The sequence below is a fragment of the Grampus griseus genome (genome assembly GCF_964374135.1).
Source record: "Grampus griseus genome assembly, chromosome: 9".
In the NCBI taxonomy this organism is placed as follows: domain Eukaryota; kingdom Metazoa; phylum Chordata; class Mammalia; order Artiodactyla; family Delphinidae; genus Grampus; species Grampus griseus.
The window spans coordinates 95,994,647-96,013,385 of NC_139003.1; the positions used below are offsets into that span (position 1 = coordinate 95,994,647).

The window sequence follows — 18,739 nt, forward strand, 5'->3', positions numbered from 1 at the left end:
ATGTGCCGTATGTGTAAAACACACAACAGATTTCAAAAACATAACACTTCTTAAAATATAAAATAGCTGAACAATAATTTTTGTATTGATTACATGCTGAAATAATATTTTGGATAAACTGACTTAAATACATATACTATTAAAGTTCTTTTCACCCGTTTCTTTGTTTAGTTTTTTTGTAAGTACTAGAAAAGTCTGAATTGCACTTGTGCCTGACATCTGTGGCTCAAGTTTTGTTTCTTCTGGACAGGCCTGCTCCAGGTGACTTGGATAGGGTCGGGGGTAATTTCGTGGAGTGTTCAGAAAAAGGAAGGCAAATTCCAAACATGTGGTCAGGTGAGGCTCTCACAGAGCCCAGAGAGGGAGCAGGCATGGGGGCCTGGCCTGGGGCACAGAGGCCCCTGCAGGATCTGTGTCCGCGCTGCCCACTGGATCACCAGTGTCCTCCTCGTGTCTGATACAGCTGGTCTGAGGTGGGGTCTGCCAGGTGTAGCCGGGGGCTGGGATCCACCGCCCTGATCGCCTTCTTCAGCAGGTGCAGCTCCTAACTAGACCGGAGTTCTTCACCCAGAAAGCCCTTAACAGACGGCCTGGATTGAACCAACGGCTTTGAAAATCAGGCTGCACCTCAATGTACAAGATCAAAAGCCACGTGAAGAACTTTATGAAGAGACGGGCAGAACGCTGCAAATCCTTTGGCATCAAGCTCCGTGGCCAGCACCTAAGTCATGCCACCCTTCATCAGGTGACAAGACAGATGGCCACTCAGGCCGGGCATCTCCGAGGACCTCCGAGACCACCAGCACCTTCTGCCCCCAGCCACCTACAAGGCTCCCATCTTTTAGAGGGTGACATGAAGCCACTCTGTTGGGCACCTACTGTGCGCTGGGCATGGTTCTAAGCCCTGGAATTCAGCATGGGCTGAGTGACAGGAAGGCAGGGGCTGCCCCCCGCTCCTTGCTGCAAACGGGCACCAACTTGGATGTGCCCGACGCCATGGCGTCCTGTTACATCCGAGGACAGGACACTCTTCCCGTTTCATGGTAACAGTCACAGCATCTCTTCCCCCCAGTGCCCACCGGCTGCTCATAAAGTGGGGAAAGGTGGTAGTTCTCAAATTAGGCCCGTAGAACAGCGTGGGTTATGTGTCCTCCAAAAAAATGTTCTTAAATCTATGCCCGGCTATTGCCAATCTGTTCCAGAATTCAACAAATGCTTGTATCTGGCTTAACAAAGAATCATAACTTCAGTTATTTTAGGATCATTATGTCAATGCAAAAAGAACTATGTCCACCAGGAACTGCGGCCACTGAACGAGCTGGTGACCCTCTAACCTAGGAGATAAAGGCCACCAGAAAGTTAGGCACCTAGGAGCACCACGAGGATGTTTTCATTTTAAATAGATTTTAAATAGATTCAGATCCTTATATGAATAAAATATACATTTCTATGTAACATGCCAATATGATAATTTTTGGAAAACCAAGTTATACATAATGCATTTTTACGTTTCTACACTAACAAAGTGACTTGCAGCTGTGAAAGATGCTTTAAAAATAACCAAATCAGATTCCATTTTGAGGGGAGGGAGAGAGGGGGAATTAAACATGTCAAAAATATATTTGAAATCTCCAGAAAGGCCACATCTCTTGCCTTGGACCAGGTGGCCACAGAGAGCAGTGGGAGGGACAAAATGTTTCCAAGGAGCAGACGCCGTTCATGTCACCTCCCCTTGGTCTTTCTTTTTCTTTTTTTTTCCTTTTATTTTCCCCCTTGGTCTTTCTTATTAAAGCATTTGGTAAATTCCAGGCAGCTCAGTATGGGCTCTCTAAGGGAACCATCTCTGCTAGAATTTCATTTTAAGTAGAAGAAAGAAAATCCGACATGGCGTCTCTCTCCCCTAGGCTCTTGGGGGATCCCCCCAATTTTTTTTAAAAAAAAGGAGAGGAATACGTTCTTGGCTTCTTTTTGAACAAGACCCCTGTGTCCCACACCCAGGCCCCACCAAGAACAAAAGTGTTCCTTCATCCACTACGATCATGCATTCCTGATAACCCTGGGAGCCCCAATTTCAAACACAGCATCCTCTCTTCCCTCTGTCGTGCTTGTCAGAGAAGGGGGACCCGTTTTTGGTTTTAAAAATATGGCCACCACCTATACACCCATCTCTGCTTCTAAGAGAACTGGCAGGCACTTAACTGTAAGAAAAGTCCCCCTGACATGGAGGGATCATCATGAAAAAGTGTTAGAGGCAAACGAATTGAAGAATCACATATATGGCGACTGCATCCGTGTTTTTAAAACCATACATATGTGTGAGGTGTATATGTGTGAGTATACATACCTGCGTCTATATACACACACATATATCCTTATACTGCCATTAAAATAGACAGGCCAGGTTCCTCTGGGGGATGAGGAAACTTGAGTGTGGAAGAGTCACATTTCCTGCACATACTTATGTATTGGTTTTTCTTTATAAGATACTATCCTTGTTGCCTGTTTAATCAATAAAATAAAATTTTAAGCCTTGCCGGCCTCAAATGGGAGCCGTGTTGGTTGTCACAGAGGGACGACCAAAGGAAATGACGTTTTTACAAAAAGGAACCGTAGGGCAGTGCCTTTGTGCTGGAAAAGCACAAAGAAGGCTTGGTGAGCAGCCTGTTAAGGACAGGTGAGGCCCTGAAGAGCCCAGGGTCAGAGGAGACCACAAGCGGGCCATGAGTCGGCCAGTGGAATAACAGTATTTTAAAAACACAGAATGGGGTAGGGTCATGAGCTTCTGAGAGAAGCAGAAGATGGATTCCAGAGTCAACTGCCTGGATTCAAACCCTGGCCCCGTGTGGAGCTTCTCTGAGCTTCAGGCACCTCTTCTGCAAACTGGGAGTGATCACGGTACCTATTTCACAGATCAAGCAGCTTAATGTAATAAGCACCATTTAACTGTTACCAGCAGAGAAAGAGTGCAAGTCGCAAGCGCAAGATATATTCTTAGCTCTCAGCAAAGTAGGTTATGGTATAAAAATACCGTTCAATAGTAACTAAACTAGCCTCACCTTCATGTGCATCTCACAGCAGCCTCAACATGTGCGACTTCTTCTCTAAATACCCTACATTAGGCACCCAGACTCCAGCGCTGGGGGCCAGCCTAGGAGACAGAGGCCACCGGGTTCACTCACCCCTTCCTCGCACATGCAGGAGACCCCACTGTGGGCAGGACCTGCCCCACACCTTGGTGTCAGATGGTGCCAAGTGACAGGGGAAGACAGAAGTGGGGAGAGGTTGAGTGGGGCAGGAGGCGGGAAGAGGGCACGGGGACCTCGCTGAGCCGCCAGGGGGATGACCTGTGTGGCCATCGGAGGAGGGAACAGCGCTGGCAAAGGCCCTGGGGCAGGAAGCACCCAGTGTGCCCGAGAGCGGAGAAAGCAAACACGGTGATTCCTCCCCCACCTGAGTCCTGTCTTTCCTGGCAACCAGGCTTCGGAGCTCAGGAGGCTCACAGTCGATTTGCTCTGAATTTCCTGAGTTTATCTATTAACTACTTAGCAGGCCGCTTGCTAGTTGAGAGGACGCCGAGAAAGCCGATGGCTATCCTCCCGGCGAGGGGTCACAGCCCGGGACAGGACCTGCTGTCCCCCGACTGGGGCACGCTGGATGGAACCAAGGACATACCAAGGTCAGCTCGGGGCCTAGCTGAGCTTCGGGGGAAGCTGGGAGGGACAGGGGTGCCCTGGGCTGGAGGTGGGGGCCTTCCCGGCTGCCAGGGCAAGTTGCCCACCCACCCTGAGCTGCAGTTCTATGCCTATAAAATGGGGGGAGAGGGGAGGGGGTATTCCCCGGCAACTCGAATCAAATAAAATCAAATGTTGGAAGTGATGCGCCCCTTAGGGGTTGTTACAACCTTCCCCCAAGGGGAGGGGTCCATGAACGCCTGAATTATATCCAAAGTGGAAGCTTCGGGAGCCTGAACACAAAATGCAAGACTGCTTCCTACCCAACAAACAGCCCGACAAATCAGGTTGGCACCGAGCCCGGGGAGGGGGCCGGAGGGAGTGGGCCCAGGGTGGCCACAGAGAACACCCGGACCCCTGCTGGCAACCCCACCAGGGGGGACAAACCCTAGAGAAACCCTCACACCTGCGCGCCAGCAAACCCGCTGCAGGAGTGGAAGAGAGAAACTCTGGGAACACCGAGACTGCCATGAGGAAGGGAGCGTGACGTACTACAGATACTACGGTCACTACACACAAGCAGCAGCAAAAGGTCAGAATGTGTCCCCATGCACAGATGCCCAGAGGCCTAAGCTGAGTGAAGAAGCACGTTCCCAAATTTTTATGTAAAGTTTAAAGAAAAAACACCAAAGAATCCTATATATTAGTTGGCGATCCTTCTATCTGTGCGTAAATGAAGTAAAAAGAGTCTGGCAGGATAAATTCCAAATGCATGACAGTCGGTTTGGAGAATGGTTACTTAACATTTCTTTGTAATGCTTTATTTCTTACAATTTAAAATAAAGGACTTAAAGCCAAAATGACAAAGGGGAACAGTTTCCAATTCCGGGTAGAAGAGACACAAGTGTTTGTTTTATTACTCCTGGAAGATTTTTTCCATTTAAAAAAATCTATCCAATATGGAAACATTTTAAGCCATGTTGCTGGCCGGTCCGTGTTGGGCCGAGGGCTTCACCGCCCTGACCTGTGACTGTCCAGGGCTCAAGGTGACTCTTGACCCAGGACTTAGGCCTCCAGGCTGGTGTCAGGGAGCCCTGCCCTGACCGGGCAAGGAAGGGCAGAGCCCCAGAAATGAGCTTCTCCTGGCCCTCGGACCCGATGCCCGGGTCCCCAGGGAACGATCCCGCACAGAGGCAGCAGTGGCGAGGGTGGGACAGGTGGAGAAGGGGACAGGGCAGGGAAGGGTGAGGCTGGTGACCGCATCATGAGAGCAGCTGTGGGCCTGTGGCCCGGCCCTTCCCAGGCAGGGAGTTTAGTGTTGCTTGACTGGTGCCAGGGGCTGCAGCTTTAAATAAACTTGGACGCATCCACCTGGGCCGGGAAGCAACACCAACTGTGCCTCAGGCCGGCCAGGCACTGTCAACAACCACCGACATGGCCACTGAGGACCCCAGCCCCGGGCGGAGATGCTGGCCTCAGTGCCCGACCCTCCCTCCTGACCACCTGCCCCGCTGCAGCTCACCCTGCACTGGCCCAGCCTCCTCCCCGCCCCGGGACGCTCCAGCAGGGCTGTGACAGGCCCCTGGGCATCCCGCACTGGGCCTGGTGCCTGGGGGCCCCGCCAAGGGGTGCTGGGCTGGCCCAGCTGGTGGGGTGTCTTCCCCTCCTCTCCCAGGCCCCTGGGCCCCCTAGACAGCTAGGCTTCCTCACCCACTCCCACCCCAGGCCCCCAGCTCCCTTCCCGAGGAGCCTGGCCTCCACTGCAGGGTCCGCCACCCCTCCCGGCCTCCCCGAGGGCAGCCCCAAGGACCTCCATCCCCCAGTGTGGGTGTGGACGGCAGCGATGAGAATAACCAGTCGCTGCTGCTGCAACCAGAGGCCCGAGGTTGGTCTGACCACCCTACAGGGCCGCTGGCCCAGGGAGATTCACAGAAAAGTGAAGGAGAGGTCAGCAGAGCCAGCTTCAGGTTGAGGAGACGGAGTGAACGGGAAGAGGCATTTCTGCCAAAGGGCCCGGGGATGCCTCGTGGGAGGGCCTGGGTACAAGCAGAGAAACGACAAGAAGGTCCCCTAGAATGGGGTAACCTTCCCCCCACTGCCGCTCTCTGCCTCGGACAACCACCTGCTCCCACCTGAGGACCACCAGCCTGTCGCCCTGTCCTCACAGGCCTGCTCCCAGACATGCCCCGGAAGCTTCCTCAGGGCCTCCGGGATGCACACAGTTTGTGTGCTGGATCCCTTCTCTACTCTCCAGGTCCCCCTGCCTTGGGGACAGGCACTCAACCAGCCCCTACCTGAGGGAAGGGAATTTTGGGGTCCCCAGGGCCCAGCCTTGCCCGCACCCTGCCGCGGGTTTTCTCCACTCCACCCCACTCCCTCAGCACCCCCCAGGCCTAACTGGCATCGTCCCCCACGTGGAGGGAGGCTTGGGGAATTCACACCCCCCGCACTCCTCCCAGCTCGCGCCCACAATTATCAGTGATCAGCTTCCCTCGCCAACACAAGGTATCACCACAGACGTTTCTTAATAAAAGGAAAAAAAAGATCTGCCGCTGGATGAGTAAGAGGAAACCTCGCCAGCGCCCCTTCCACGGGGTGGGCTGGAGGAGGACGGGGCTCTGGCCGCGCCGGGCTGGAGCCAGGGCTTCAGGAGTTCTGGAGCCAGACGTGGAGATGCCAGGTGCAGCCACCCTGATGCACAGAGTGGAGACCCGCAGTCCAGAGAGGAGCCGCCGACCCGCTTCGGGGTAGAGCCCGGAGGCAGAGGCAGGTCTAGGGCCCTACACGGCTCCTGCTGGCGAGCAAAGCCCAGGAGCCACCTGTTCCCCGGTGAGGCCCTACCTGAAACGAGCTTTCAAAGTCCCTCCCATCACCTCCCCGCAAACAACTCTCCAGAATCCAGCCCCCACCTGCCTCCATGACCCTGAAGCTCATCAGGCTCCCACCTCACCCCCTCATCTTCACCCCGGTGACCTGATCCAAGCTCCCTGACCTCAGCCCCCAGCACTCCAGACTCCTCTTTCCAGAAGGATCTGGGGGGAAATCCTCCAGAACCCCGATTCCCCTGGGCACCCACAGCAGAGGCTGTTCCCACGCGGCGCGGAGCGCAGCTGGCACCCCCCGCGCGGATGGAGCCACGCGGAGAAGCAGGCGCAGAGCAAGTCCCGCCGCCCCCGCGCCCAGCCGCTTGTTGGGGGTGGGGACAGCGCGGCTCGCGCCGGGGACGACCCTCTCGGCTAGGTCCGCCCCCTCCCCCGCGCTCCAGGCCCCGCGGCCGCCCCCGCGCGCCGCTCCTCTCCGACCTCCGGCCGCCAAATGCGTCACGTCTGCCGGGCGCTCCGGGGACACCTGCTGCCGCCCCCGCTGCACCGAGCCCCGCGCCTCGAGCCGGGGCCTCCGGCCGGGCGGTCGCGCTGGACAGGGCCCGGCAGGGCCGCGCGCGCCGAGGTCCGGCGGCTGGGCCCCGGGGGCCCGGGGGTCGGGGCCGCGCGGGACCGTGCGCTCCGGGCTCGGAGCCGGGAGGAGCCGGGGTCGCGCGGGGCCGCAGTGCACCCGGAGCCGGCGGCGCAGAGGATCTGGGTCTCCAGGGTCCCGGCCCTCGGAGCGCGGCGCCCTCCGGGGTCCCCGGCCCAGCCCGCACGCGCCGCGGCTCTTACTTGCCAATATCCTCGTAGAGCTGGTACTCGTCGGTGAAGCGGGTGCAAGTCACCGTGGTGGCCATGGCGGCGACGGACGGGCTTGGCGTGCGCTCTGCTGCGCTCGGGCGGCGGCGACTCCGGCTCCCGCTCGCGGGCACGGCGGCGACACGGGAGCGGGCGCGGGCGACACCTCGGCTCGCGGCGCCGAGCGGGGGCCGGGCTGGGCTGCGCCGGGCGGCGAGCGCACGCGAGATCTGCGCGCTCCGTGCCCGACAGGAGCGCGCCGCACACCTACGCGCGGGGAGCGCGGGCGACGCTGTCACTGCCGCCGCCGCGCCCGCCCCGCCCGCCGCCCCCTGCACGCTCCCCGCGCCCGCAATCGCGCCCTACACTCGCACCCGCACACGCACCTGAGCCCTGCACCTACAGCAGCGCCCGCGCCCTGCACACGCTCTCGCACCCACTCCTGCTCCCAGAATTCGCACTCGCGCCCTGGCCCTGCACATGCTGCGCTGGCACCAGCACTCGCGGCCATGCGCCTGGGGCGAAGCACACAGGGAACCGCTGGCTCCCTGAGCCTGCTTCTCCGCTGCCTCCTGGCGACTACCTGCAACACACACACACACACACACACACACACACACACACACACACACACACACACACACACACACACACACACACACACACACACACACACACACACACACACACACACACACACACACACACACACAGAGTGAACCCAGCCCCCTCTCTCCCCTGAAGGCCAGCCTTGACCTGGACCTCAGGAGGGGCCTCAGGTGCACATGGGGGAGGGGGGAGTCCTCCCTCCACAGACTCATTCCTCACACCCCCAGGAGGAGATGCTACAGGACCCCTCCTGACCGGGTCTCCACCACTCTACACCGCACAGTGCAGCCCCCTGGCAGAGCTGCCCAGGAGCCTCCCAGACCAGGCCTGCACCCTGGGGACACTGGGAGTGGGAGATGAAAGGGTGAAGGCTACCCCCTCCCCCATGGTCCGAGCCCCTCCCTCCCTCCCTCCCTCCCTCCTCCTAGCACTGGACACTGGGGTGTCTGGAACAGAGGTCCCAGGAACAGACATTGCCAGTTCAGGCAGAGTGTCGAATCAGGGAAACAGTGGCTGCTCCGTCTGCATCTTGGGGTCCTGAGAGCTCTCAGCCCCCCTGCCCAGGTAGGGGCACACATTTTCCCTCTCCCAGGCCTGGTCCACCTGCCTGCTTCCAGCTCGGGCCTGGAAGAAGCGGGTCCATCTTGAAAGTGGCCCAGGAGAGGAGGAGGGGTGAGCGGGGGGGAGGGGCAGGCGAGGCTGGGCTGACCCCATGCCCCACAGAAGAGCCCCTCCCAGGGCCACACCTAGGCTGCCATCCAGAGCCGGGGCTTCAGATCCAGTGAAGACAACCCACTGGTTCAGCAGCCCCATGCTCCTCGGAGGGGAAAGGGCCGGGTCCGTCCTGCGGAGGCCCTGGGGAAATGCAGTTTCTAGCAGCCAGCTCCGGATTTGGGCGGTTCAGCAGGCCCTGACAGGAACCACTTGCTGCACCGTGGGCTCCCCAGGCAGAGGGTCTGGGCCTGTCCTGCTCATCTCGCTCACCTTGGTGGCCAGCCCGGGGCTGGTCCCAGAAGCCACAATAAATATTTCCTGGATAAAAGATCTAATGCAGGGATTCCAAGGCAGGAGTGGGCGGTGGGGATGGACCCAGGGCCCCCCCCGAACCAGGATGCCTTTGGCACACGGCTGTCAGGCAGGTGAGTAGACCAGGTGGTGACCAGTCCCTGTACTGGGTGGTTCTGCAGACCCAGCCTGCACCCAAGAGACAGCTGGAGGCCAAGGAACACTTGGGGTAAAGGCCGGACCCGGACTGGGGGCAGAGGGGGCCCTGTGGAGGATGTGGCCTTGACCTCTGCAGGGCCGGGCAGAGGGGGAGACCACCTTCAGGGCTCAGTGCTGGAACCAGAGCACCACAGGTGCCTCCTCGTGGGCAGGCGCCCACCTCTCCTGGGGCAGCCAGGGGAGCACTGTAGGCCCCTCACCCACCAACAGAGGCTTGCTCTTACAGTAGTGTTCTGCCCCACAGGAGCCTCTCCCCACACATGCTGGGCCATCTGCAGCGGAAGGAGAAGGAGACAGTCCCACACGGTAGAATACAATTGGCAAGCAAACAAAACAAAATTGCACCCCTCAGTAAACCAGGCTCTGTCCAGGCTACAAGCAGACCCTGTGCGCTGACAGCGTCACACGTGCTCCTTCCAGTGTGAGGCCACGCAATGATCAAGTGGCATTAAAATCACCATGACAGCAGACACTGATTTGCTTATATGCATTCTACATGTATTATCTCATTTAATTCTCAGTCCTAGGAGACATATAGTATTATGATCCCCACATTAGTAGGGGGGACAGCAGAGAGACAGAGAGGTGAAACAACTTGCCCAATGTCACACAGCCAAGAAGTGGCTGGGACTCAAACCTTACTGCCCCATTAAGCCTCTTTTCTCTTTTATTTTCACACACACACATACAAACACAAATACACGCTCACACACATACACACTCACACAATACACACACATACACAACCCACACTCACATACACTCATATACCATACACATATGCACACACACTCAAACATACACTCTCACATACACACACATATATACACTCAATGCACACTCACACACATGCACGGCATCCTACAGGCCTGGGCAAGGACACAGCACTCTGGGTGTCTGTTTTGAGGTCCCTTCCCCCGGGTGGGGAGACTGCCCAGGATCAAGTTTACGTGAGGTCAGGGTCACTAAAAGGGCGTGATCTGAGGCCGCCTTTCTACTCCTGTTAGCTCCTGAGGTCAACAGGGCAGCCCCTCCTCTGGGCTGGAACATTAAAGGCATGACACCGAGTGACCCTGAGGAGAGCAGGGAGGGCAGGGTGATCAGGGCACCACAGTGAGGAATGACTGAGCTACCAAAGGGACCCAGAGGGTCCCTGCCTATACAGCCCAACCCCTCAACTCCACTCACAGGACAACCCACTCCCCACCTCCAGACCCAGAGGGTTCCTCCCCAGAACAGTGGAAAAGCTGGAAGGGAGAAGGGCTACCAGCCATGATGCTTTCTGGAGTTCCAGACCCCAGAAGCCCTCTCATCTGGCTTTGGCCTCTCACCCCTCTTGCAGGAAGGGCCCTCTTCTACCCGCACCTCCACATCATGTCCACCTCCCACCTTATCCTTTCTAGCTGGTTTTCGTCAGTGAGGAGGGCTCTCTCTCCCAGGTGGCAGCTGGGATGGATGTGGGGAATATCAGTTCTGGGAGGTTATTGTTAGGACGGTCACCATGGCAGCAAGCATCACATCTGCAGAGCCAAAAGTGCTGCACATGGGGCTCATTCTCGCAGGAAAGCCATGGCCTCCCCTATGCCCCTTGCCTCCAGGGGTTGCTGTCATGGGAGGGATGTCACTGCCACCACCTCTCCCAGTCCTAGCCATCTGCCTGGAAGAGCAGGCTGCCATACCCCAGAGCAGGGGTTCATCAATCTCCAATCACCTGGCCCTGACATGGCAGTCCATGCAGGACACTATGGCAGGCATGTGGGGAGATGATGGTAGTAGTGGTGGGGATGGTGATGACGGTGATGGTGATGATGATGATGATAGTTGTGGGGATGGTGAAAGCAGCAGTGATGGTGGAGATGGTGACAATGATGGTGGTGATGTTGGTGATGGTGAGGATGGTGGTGATGGTGATGGAGGCAGTAGTAGTGATGATGAATGATGGTGTTGATGGTAATGATGGTGATGGTGGTGATGGCAGTAATGATGGTGATGATGGTGGTAATTGTGGTAATGATGGTGATGGTGGTGATGGTGGTGGTAATGATAGTGACTGGTGATGGTGATGGTGGTGGTAATGATGGTGGTGATGGTAATGATGGTGGTGATGGTGGTGGTAATGTTAGTGATTGATGATGGTGATGATGGTGATCATGGTGGTGATGGTGGTAATTGTGGTGGTAATGATGGTGACGATGGTGATGGTAGTGATGGTGGTGATGGTGGTGGTGATTACGGCAATGGTGGTGGTGATGGTGGTAATGATGGTGGTGATGGTAATGATAGTGATTGATGGTGGTGGTGATGGTGGTGGTGATGATGGTGATGATAGTGATGGTAGTAATGACGGTGGTGATGGTGGTGGTGATTTGGCGATGGTGGTGGTGATGGTGGTGGTGATGATGATGATGAAGGCCATAGCTACAAGTTACAATGTACCCACTACACTATGGAAACTCTTCTAAAGGTCCAACACCCACCACTTCATATAAACTTATAGCAACCTTGCAAGATAGGGACTATCATTAGCCTCCTTTTACAAATGAGGAAACCAAGGCACAGACCTGTAACTGGGCTCAGATCACACAGCTAATCTATGGCAAAAATCAGTACTAGCTTCCAAAGTCGCCTGACTTTATAGTTGGTGCCTTTAATCACTACACTCTGCTCAAGGGTGACTACTGGCCTTGTGCATGAAGTGAGTGTGTGCCGACTGTGTCCAGCTCTGCCCAGGCACTGTGTCACACCAGGGAACAAGATGGGCAAGGTTGCCACCTTCACAGGGCTTACACCCAATACCAACAAGGAACAAACAAGAAAACATTGGGTAGTGATATTTGCTCTACACAGATTTAAAGCAAAGAGGGTGACAGGGTGACAACTTCAGAGTGGGTGTCCAGGAAAGTCCTCTCTGAGGAGGTGACATCATTTAAGCTGAGATCTGAATGGCAGAGAGACACTAGTATAGGGGGAAAGGGCATCTCAGGCAGAAAAAAACAGCTGTGCAACGGCCCTGTGGCCAGAACCAGCTGGTGTGTTTAAGGAATGAAGAGGACGGAGGATAGAGTGCCTGCAAAGGCACCACCACATCTGTCATTTGTTCATCTGCATATTCTGCTTGGTACCTGAGTCCTCCAAGGGAGTCTAAGCCACCTGAATGACTAACAGACAGACTAATAAAGCTAACCGTAGGACATGGGCAGCGTCCCCTGGCCTTTCCAAGGGCTCAGCCCATGGACATGAGGGCGCAAACCCTCCAGGCCTCCTCCTTTCTCTCCAGACATCCAAGCACAAGGTAGACAGCACGGTCTGTCTGGGAGATTCACACTCAGGGTGCAGGGACCCCTGCTGAGGCGATGCTCCCTCCCACATGCTCACACAGGGGTCTCCATCAACCAGGGCTGCTCAGGCCGGCGGGGCAGGCAGCATGACACCAGGGTCCCACATGGCCAGGAGGGGCCAGGGAGCCATGCCCAGCTCGTATTTCCCTCGCCATGGACACTAGGGACTTGCCATGTGGAAACTGCCTCCTGACGTGAGTCAGGAGACCCTGCACTCGGGTCCCTCCTGTGCTCACCTGCTTGCCCTCCCCCCACATGCTTGAAGGGTATGCTGAAGTGGCTGCAGGCCTGGGATCCCCAGCACTAATACAGAGAACCTGGGTACAACAGCTAGGGGCTGCCTGGAAACAGACGTTTGTTCCCTTCTCCCCAGGCACCCAGAGGTGGCACCCCTGGTGGTCACGGTCATGGCTGCTCGGCTCCATGTAGCCTTCAGGGACCCAGCTGCCTACAGCTCTGCTCCACCACTAGGGGCAGGTCCTCTTCCCGGGACCCCAACATGGAGACCCAACCATCAAATCCGTGTTCCTAGTGGCCAGATAGCAAAAGGGAGGATGGACAGAGTGCCCTTGTCATCTTTGGCCACATGACCCTCCCCATGATGACCCGTTGGCCAGAATCTATCACATGACTTCACTTAGCTGCAAAGGATGCTGGGGAAAAGGTCTTGACCCAGCTAAAATGTGGGGATCCGTCACTGAAGAAGAGGGGAGAAGGCATCTTGGAGGGGGGACAAGCGGTGGTCTCTGCCACCTTACCCGTGAGCACAGCCCACCAGTTCTCCAGGTGTCAGTCCTAAGGAGCCAATGTCTGCAGAGCCCACTGCTACAGAAAGAGCAAGGGCTTGAGTACACACCAGCTCGGGGATCTAATTCTGATCCCAATTGGGAGTCTCTGCTTTGTGACAGGAGCTGATACCTAATAGCTGTTAGGATTTACTATTGTTAACAGACGCAAAGCACTATAAACGAAAATGTGCAGAAATTAGAGACAGCCACTTTGGAGAACTGCTTGACGGTTTCTTACAAAGCTAAACAAATACCTTCCCTATGACCCACTAATTCCACCCGTAGGTATTTACGCAAAAGAAAAAAATTGTATGTCAAAAGAAAAAAAAAGGAATTTGTACAGCAATGTTTATAGCAGCTCTATTCATAGTAGCTGAAACTGGAAGCAACGTAAATGTCCACACACGGGAGGGCAGGGTAAACAAATCAGTGTACGTAAATAAGAACAACTACGGATACACTTGACAACATGGGTGAATCTCTTGGAACTAAAGTTGAACAAAAGAAGCCAGACACAAAGAACACATACTGCAGGATACAATTTCTACAAAATTCTAGAACTAATCCATGGTTATAAAAATCAGAAAAGCAGCTGCACTGCTCAGGCAATGTGGGGATTGACTCCCAGCAGCCCGAGGGAAGTCCCTGGGGTGGTAGAACTGGTCTGTATTTCTTTGTGATTACACAAGTGTATACATTGTCAAAAATGTAGCAAACTGAACACTTAAAGTCAGTGCATTTTTATGTGAATGTAATTTATATGCGTGACATGTCATTATGTATGTAAATTACCCCTAAAATTTTTTTAGCTTTATAATAGTATTGATTGATTATTTTTATTGAAGTATAGTTGATTTACAATATTGTGTTAGTTTCAGGTGTACAGCAAAGTGATTTATATATATATATATATATATATACACAGAGAGATATATATTATGTATATGTATGTATGTATTTTTTCAGATTTTTTTCCCTTATAGCTTATTACAAAATATTGAGCATAGTTCTCTGTGCTATACAGTATAGGTCCTTGTTGGTTATCTGTTATATATACAATAGTGTGTTTATGTTAATTCCAAACTCCTAATTTCTCTCTCCCCACTTTCCTCTTTGGTCACCATAAAATTACACAAAATGTTGGTATCACGTGTGGAGAACCATGTTCTTCTAGTCACATGGAACAGTCCCAGCGATGGGCCAAGTAGCAGACAAAGGAGGGTCTCAAAAAATTCTACAAAAGCAGGAATCAGTGACAACAGTGCAATAACATTAAAAATAAATAACTACAGGAAGACAATTACATCCACTCAGCAGGAAATCTAAATTAGAAACTACAAAAATGAAACTTATAAACGGACACAAGTGACCACCATGGCTCACACGCTGTGAGATGCAGCCAAGCAGTGTTCAGGGGAGATGAGCCAACTTGACTTACTAGAAAACAAGCGAGATTGAGAATAAACTAAGATTTACAGCCGAAGACACTGGAAAAGAATGACAACCTCAAGAAAGGTAAAGGGAGGAGCTTGATAATGCCAAACAGAAACTAGTGAAATAAAAAACAACCAGTAGTAAAACTAACCAGTAATACCAAAAGCTGGATCTTTGAAAAAATTTTTCATAGTAAAATAGACAAATTTTTGATGTCTGGTCAATAACATAAGTCCAAAAAGGTTAAAATGGGGGACAAAAATGAAATAAAGAGATAAAGGTTACAAAAGAACACTATGCACAGAACTTCACCAATAAATTGGAAAAACGTAGTTGAAATGGAAAATTTTCTACGAAAATACAAATGACTCATAGAGACTCAAAAGTAAAATACCACAGAAGAAATGCAAAAACTATGGTGAACTTTGCACAATAAGAATGTTTTCACTTATTATATTTGTACTATTTTTAAAAGTCAAGAGAATATGAAAAAAAAAGGTAAGTAAACAAACCCAACAGCCCTGACCAGGAAATGACCAGGGCCCAGGGCACCTGACAGCCTCTGCCCAGGTGCACGAGGAGCTTGTTCTAAATTTAAAGGACTAAAACATCAGGAAATACTGGGTGCTCCTTCCTTTAGTTTTTGTTTGGTTTGTTTATGCCCATGAACCTGGAAGGGGCTGCATTCTTGCCCCTGGTGCCTTTTTGTCCACTTGCCAGGCGACCGTCCATAGTGAGGGTCTACGTGGCGCAGGTGGGACGCGCCGGGAAGCAAGGAGGGTTTGGAAGGATGCGCTCGCAGGGCACCGGTTATTCAGGGTTTGGGAGGAAAGAAGGATTTGTAATAAAGACATGCATAGCAGTGCTATTTATAACCCAGAAAACTGGAAGCAACCCAAATCACCCCCCGCTGGGACTGGCCTGGCAGATACGCGGAGGAGGGGATGGAGATGCCGGGCCACGTGACACGTGGGGAGGGAGAGCTCCGTGGAGACAAGAGCCTCGTGCGTGGGGGGAGCCAAATATAATGCAGTTTGCACACAGCCACCGTAATTATGGGGCACTGCAGGCATGCGCTCCCTCAGAGGTGTCAGGCCACGGCCAGGCGGCCAACAGCCAGGGTGACTCAAGTGCTAGTGTAGCCGTGGCCCTCCGTATGCGGGCACATGGTCACCTCTTTGCGAATGAGGACACTGGACTCTGAGCTGTAGGGCCAACAGCGGTAAGGGTTGGGGGCACCCCAGCCCTCCCAAGGCGTAGGGGCAAGTGATCCAGCCGGTCATGCAGCGCCACCCGGAAAGGGTCCAAACGATGGAAACAGAACTTTAAGATCACAGGCCTTAGCCCCAGGGAAGCAACGCCTACCTCTGAGCATGCTGCCTCCTCGCACACCCCAGAAACGTGGGTCTCGGGTAGCGGAGGGGAGGTAACGCTTTAAACTCTCCCCAGAGGGCCACGTTCCCTCATCCTGCCAGGACTCCCCCCCCGGCCCTCTTCTGAGGTGCCCCCCACCCCCGTGTGCAGGGTCTCCTGCTCTGGCAGTCATCACATGGGGGTCTCCCAGGTTTCTGGGCTCCCTCCACCCAGGGGTCCTGAGGACAGTGGGTGGAAGAGGGGGCGGGTGGACTCTGCCAGGAGGCCGGCAGAGTGTAGTGGGCTCACTCCTGCCCAGGCCCCAGCCCAGGGTGCCTTGGCCTCCACCAGCTGCTGCCTGCACCTGGCCTTCCTGGTGGACCAGAAGCTTCACACCATGGACACAGCCCTCCTGCCCCTTTCCCCGGTCCCTGACCCTCCTGCACAGCATCCCCCCAAGCCTGGCAGGCCACTAGGGTTTGCGGGCTCTCATATAGGACAGTCACAAGAGGAGGAGGCTCCTTCTCCTTCAGGAAGGTGACTACAGAAACCCTCTCTGTACAGCTGGAGGTCAGGACCTCAGCTGGGGTCTCGGCAGGCTGGCTGGTGGTCCTGGACCCTCATAGCAGTCAGTGTGCACAGGCTCCAGAGCAGCCCCGACTGCGGCCGGTCCCCAGGCAGGTTGCCCCTCACACCACCACAGCTCCCTTGCTCCTACCTGGCTGAGTCTCTATCAAAGTGGCTGGTGCCCAGGGCTTTCTGCCCAGGGTTCTGCAGGGGGGCCATGTTGATTCTGGTCCTATCCTAGGACCCAGGGTCTCCTGAACCCTCCACAGCTTCCCCTTTCTCTCAACTCCCAAGAGAAGCTGCTAGGGGCCACACCGTGGAAACTGCACATCTCACCTTCTTCATGGTGTTAATGTTAACAATATTAATAATAGCTACCATTATTGGCAGGGGTCTAGAAGGTACCCATTTGGAATCAGGACTTGGTGGCCATTGCAAGGGAGAAATGAGTAGGGCTGGGGGTGGGGGCAGGGCTGCATGACCACTCCTTCTGAGGGGGCAGGGTTGGGGGAAGACACGAGAGAGGAGCAGCTTTGGGGTAAAGGCATTAAGTTCCACTCAGGGCCTCCTGGCACCACCACCTGCAGCATCAGGTGAAGATGGACCTGCAGGTCAGAGCAAAGATGGAAACTGAAGGTACAGACCAGGGAATCATCAGAAGGAGGAGGGTGGGAGCCATAGTGAACGTCGCCAGGAAGAGAGTAAAAGGCCAATTATGGGTCTCCGGGGGAAGCCTGCATTGAGCAGACGGTCTGAGGAAGGGTTGATCAAAGAGATCAGATGGAGAAAGCTGAGGGTGAGAGAACTAGGAGAGGAAAGAGTCCTGGAAGCCAGAGTTGAGAAGTGTCCAGGCAGAGAACACTGGTGGTGGGTCCAGTGGCTGGGGCACAATGTCTCAAGGAGGGTGTGGGGGCAGCGGGTGGAGATAAGTGCCACCTTCTCCATCAAAAAGCTTACTTGTGACTTCCATGCCTAGACACTGTGGATGAGCTGGGACCAGAATAACCTTTCCACCAGAGATAACCATAAAACTGGATGAAATGTATGAGACAACTGTTTTCAGGCCATAGGTGACAGACAGGCCAGACTTGAATCCCTGAGAGAAGGACAACTTACAATCACTCAGCTCTGTGGCACAGAGGTCACATGGACCTGCTGAGGTAAAGATCAGATTGGGCAGAGAAGCAGTGGGAGTATGTGGGACAGGATGCCGGAGACGAGGGAGCTGTGTGCAGGTCCCCAGAACTCCACGTGCGTACCTGCAAGTCCTTGGCCAAGAGCCAGTCTGTGCATATAGGCTGGGCAGGATCAGGTCATGCTAAATTAGAGGGCCTTGGGAAACACCTCAGATTTTCCAGGATCTGCAACAACAAAGCACAAAACCAAGGTCATCAGCCAGTGACTGAACTGCCTACAAAGCAGGAGTCAAAATTCTTCAGAGGAAATTAACAGAATGTTGAGTTTTACAACATATTAGTCATAATGTCCATAGTCAATTAAAAAATAATCACTATGTATACAAAGGAAAAGGAAATATGATCCCCAGGAAAGAAAAAAGCAATCTACAAAAGCTGAAAAACTGGACACAAAATGACCCAGATGTTGAACTTAGAGACTTTAAGGCAGCTATTATAACTGTGTTCAAAGAATTAAAGAAAGATATGGTCTTAATCAGTGAATGGATTGGAAATTTCAGTCCCCAAGTGGAAAATGTATATAAAGATAGATCAATGGAAATGATCTAATCTGAAGATTAGAGAGTAAAAAGGCTGAAGGAAAATGAATAGTGCCTCAGAGACTTGTGGAACAATATAAAATGATCCCACACACGTATAATTGGAGTCTCAAAGGAAAGAGTGTGAAATTGAGGCAGAATGAATGAAAACACAATGGTCAAAAACTTCCCAAATTTGATGAAAAACATCAATTTACATATCCAATAATCTCAACAAACCCCAATCAGGATAAATATAATAAGAACCACACTCAGACAGACAAAGTTCTGAAAACCAAAGAGAATTCTGAAAGCAGCCAGAGAAAAAAGACACGTTGCTTACATGGGAACGATTATAAGAATTATAACAGACTTCTCA

General features: G+C 53.6%; 1 protein-coding gene across 6 annotated transcripts in view; it reads right to left on the reverse strand.

The window, feature by feature from the left end:
- Window positions 1-7,497, reverse strand: part of CAMK2B (calcium/calmodulin dependent protein kinase II beta) — a 95,022-nt gene extending 87,525 nt beyond the window's left edge. For all 6 annotated transcript variants that reach the window (XM_082662159.1, XM_082662156.1, XM_082662158.1 and 3 more), the window contains exon 1: window positions 7,328-7,497. In XM_082662159.1, coding sequence (XP_082518285.1) covers window positions 7,328-7,392 — 65 coding nt within the window. In that variant the 5' untranslated portion in view covers window positions 7,393-7,497. The remainder of the gene's footprint in view (window positions 1-7,327) is intronic.
- Window positions 7,498-18,739: the final 11,242 nt, after the last annotated feature.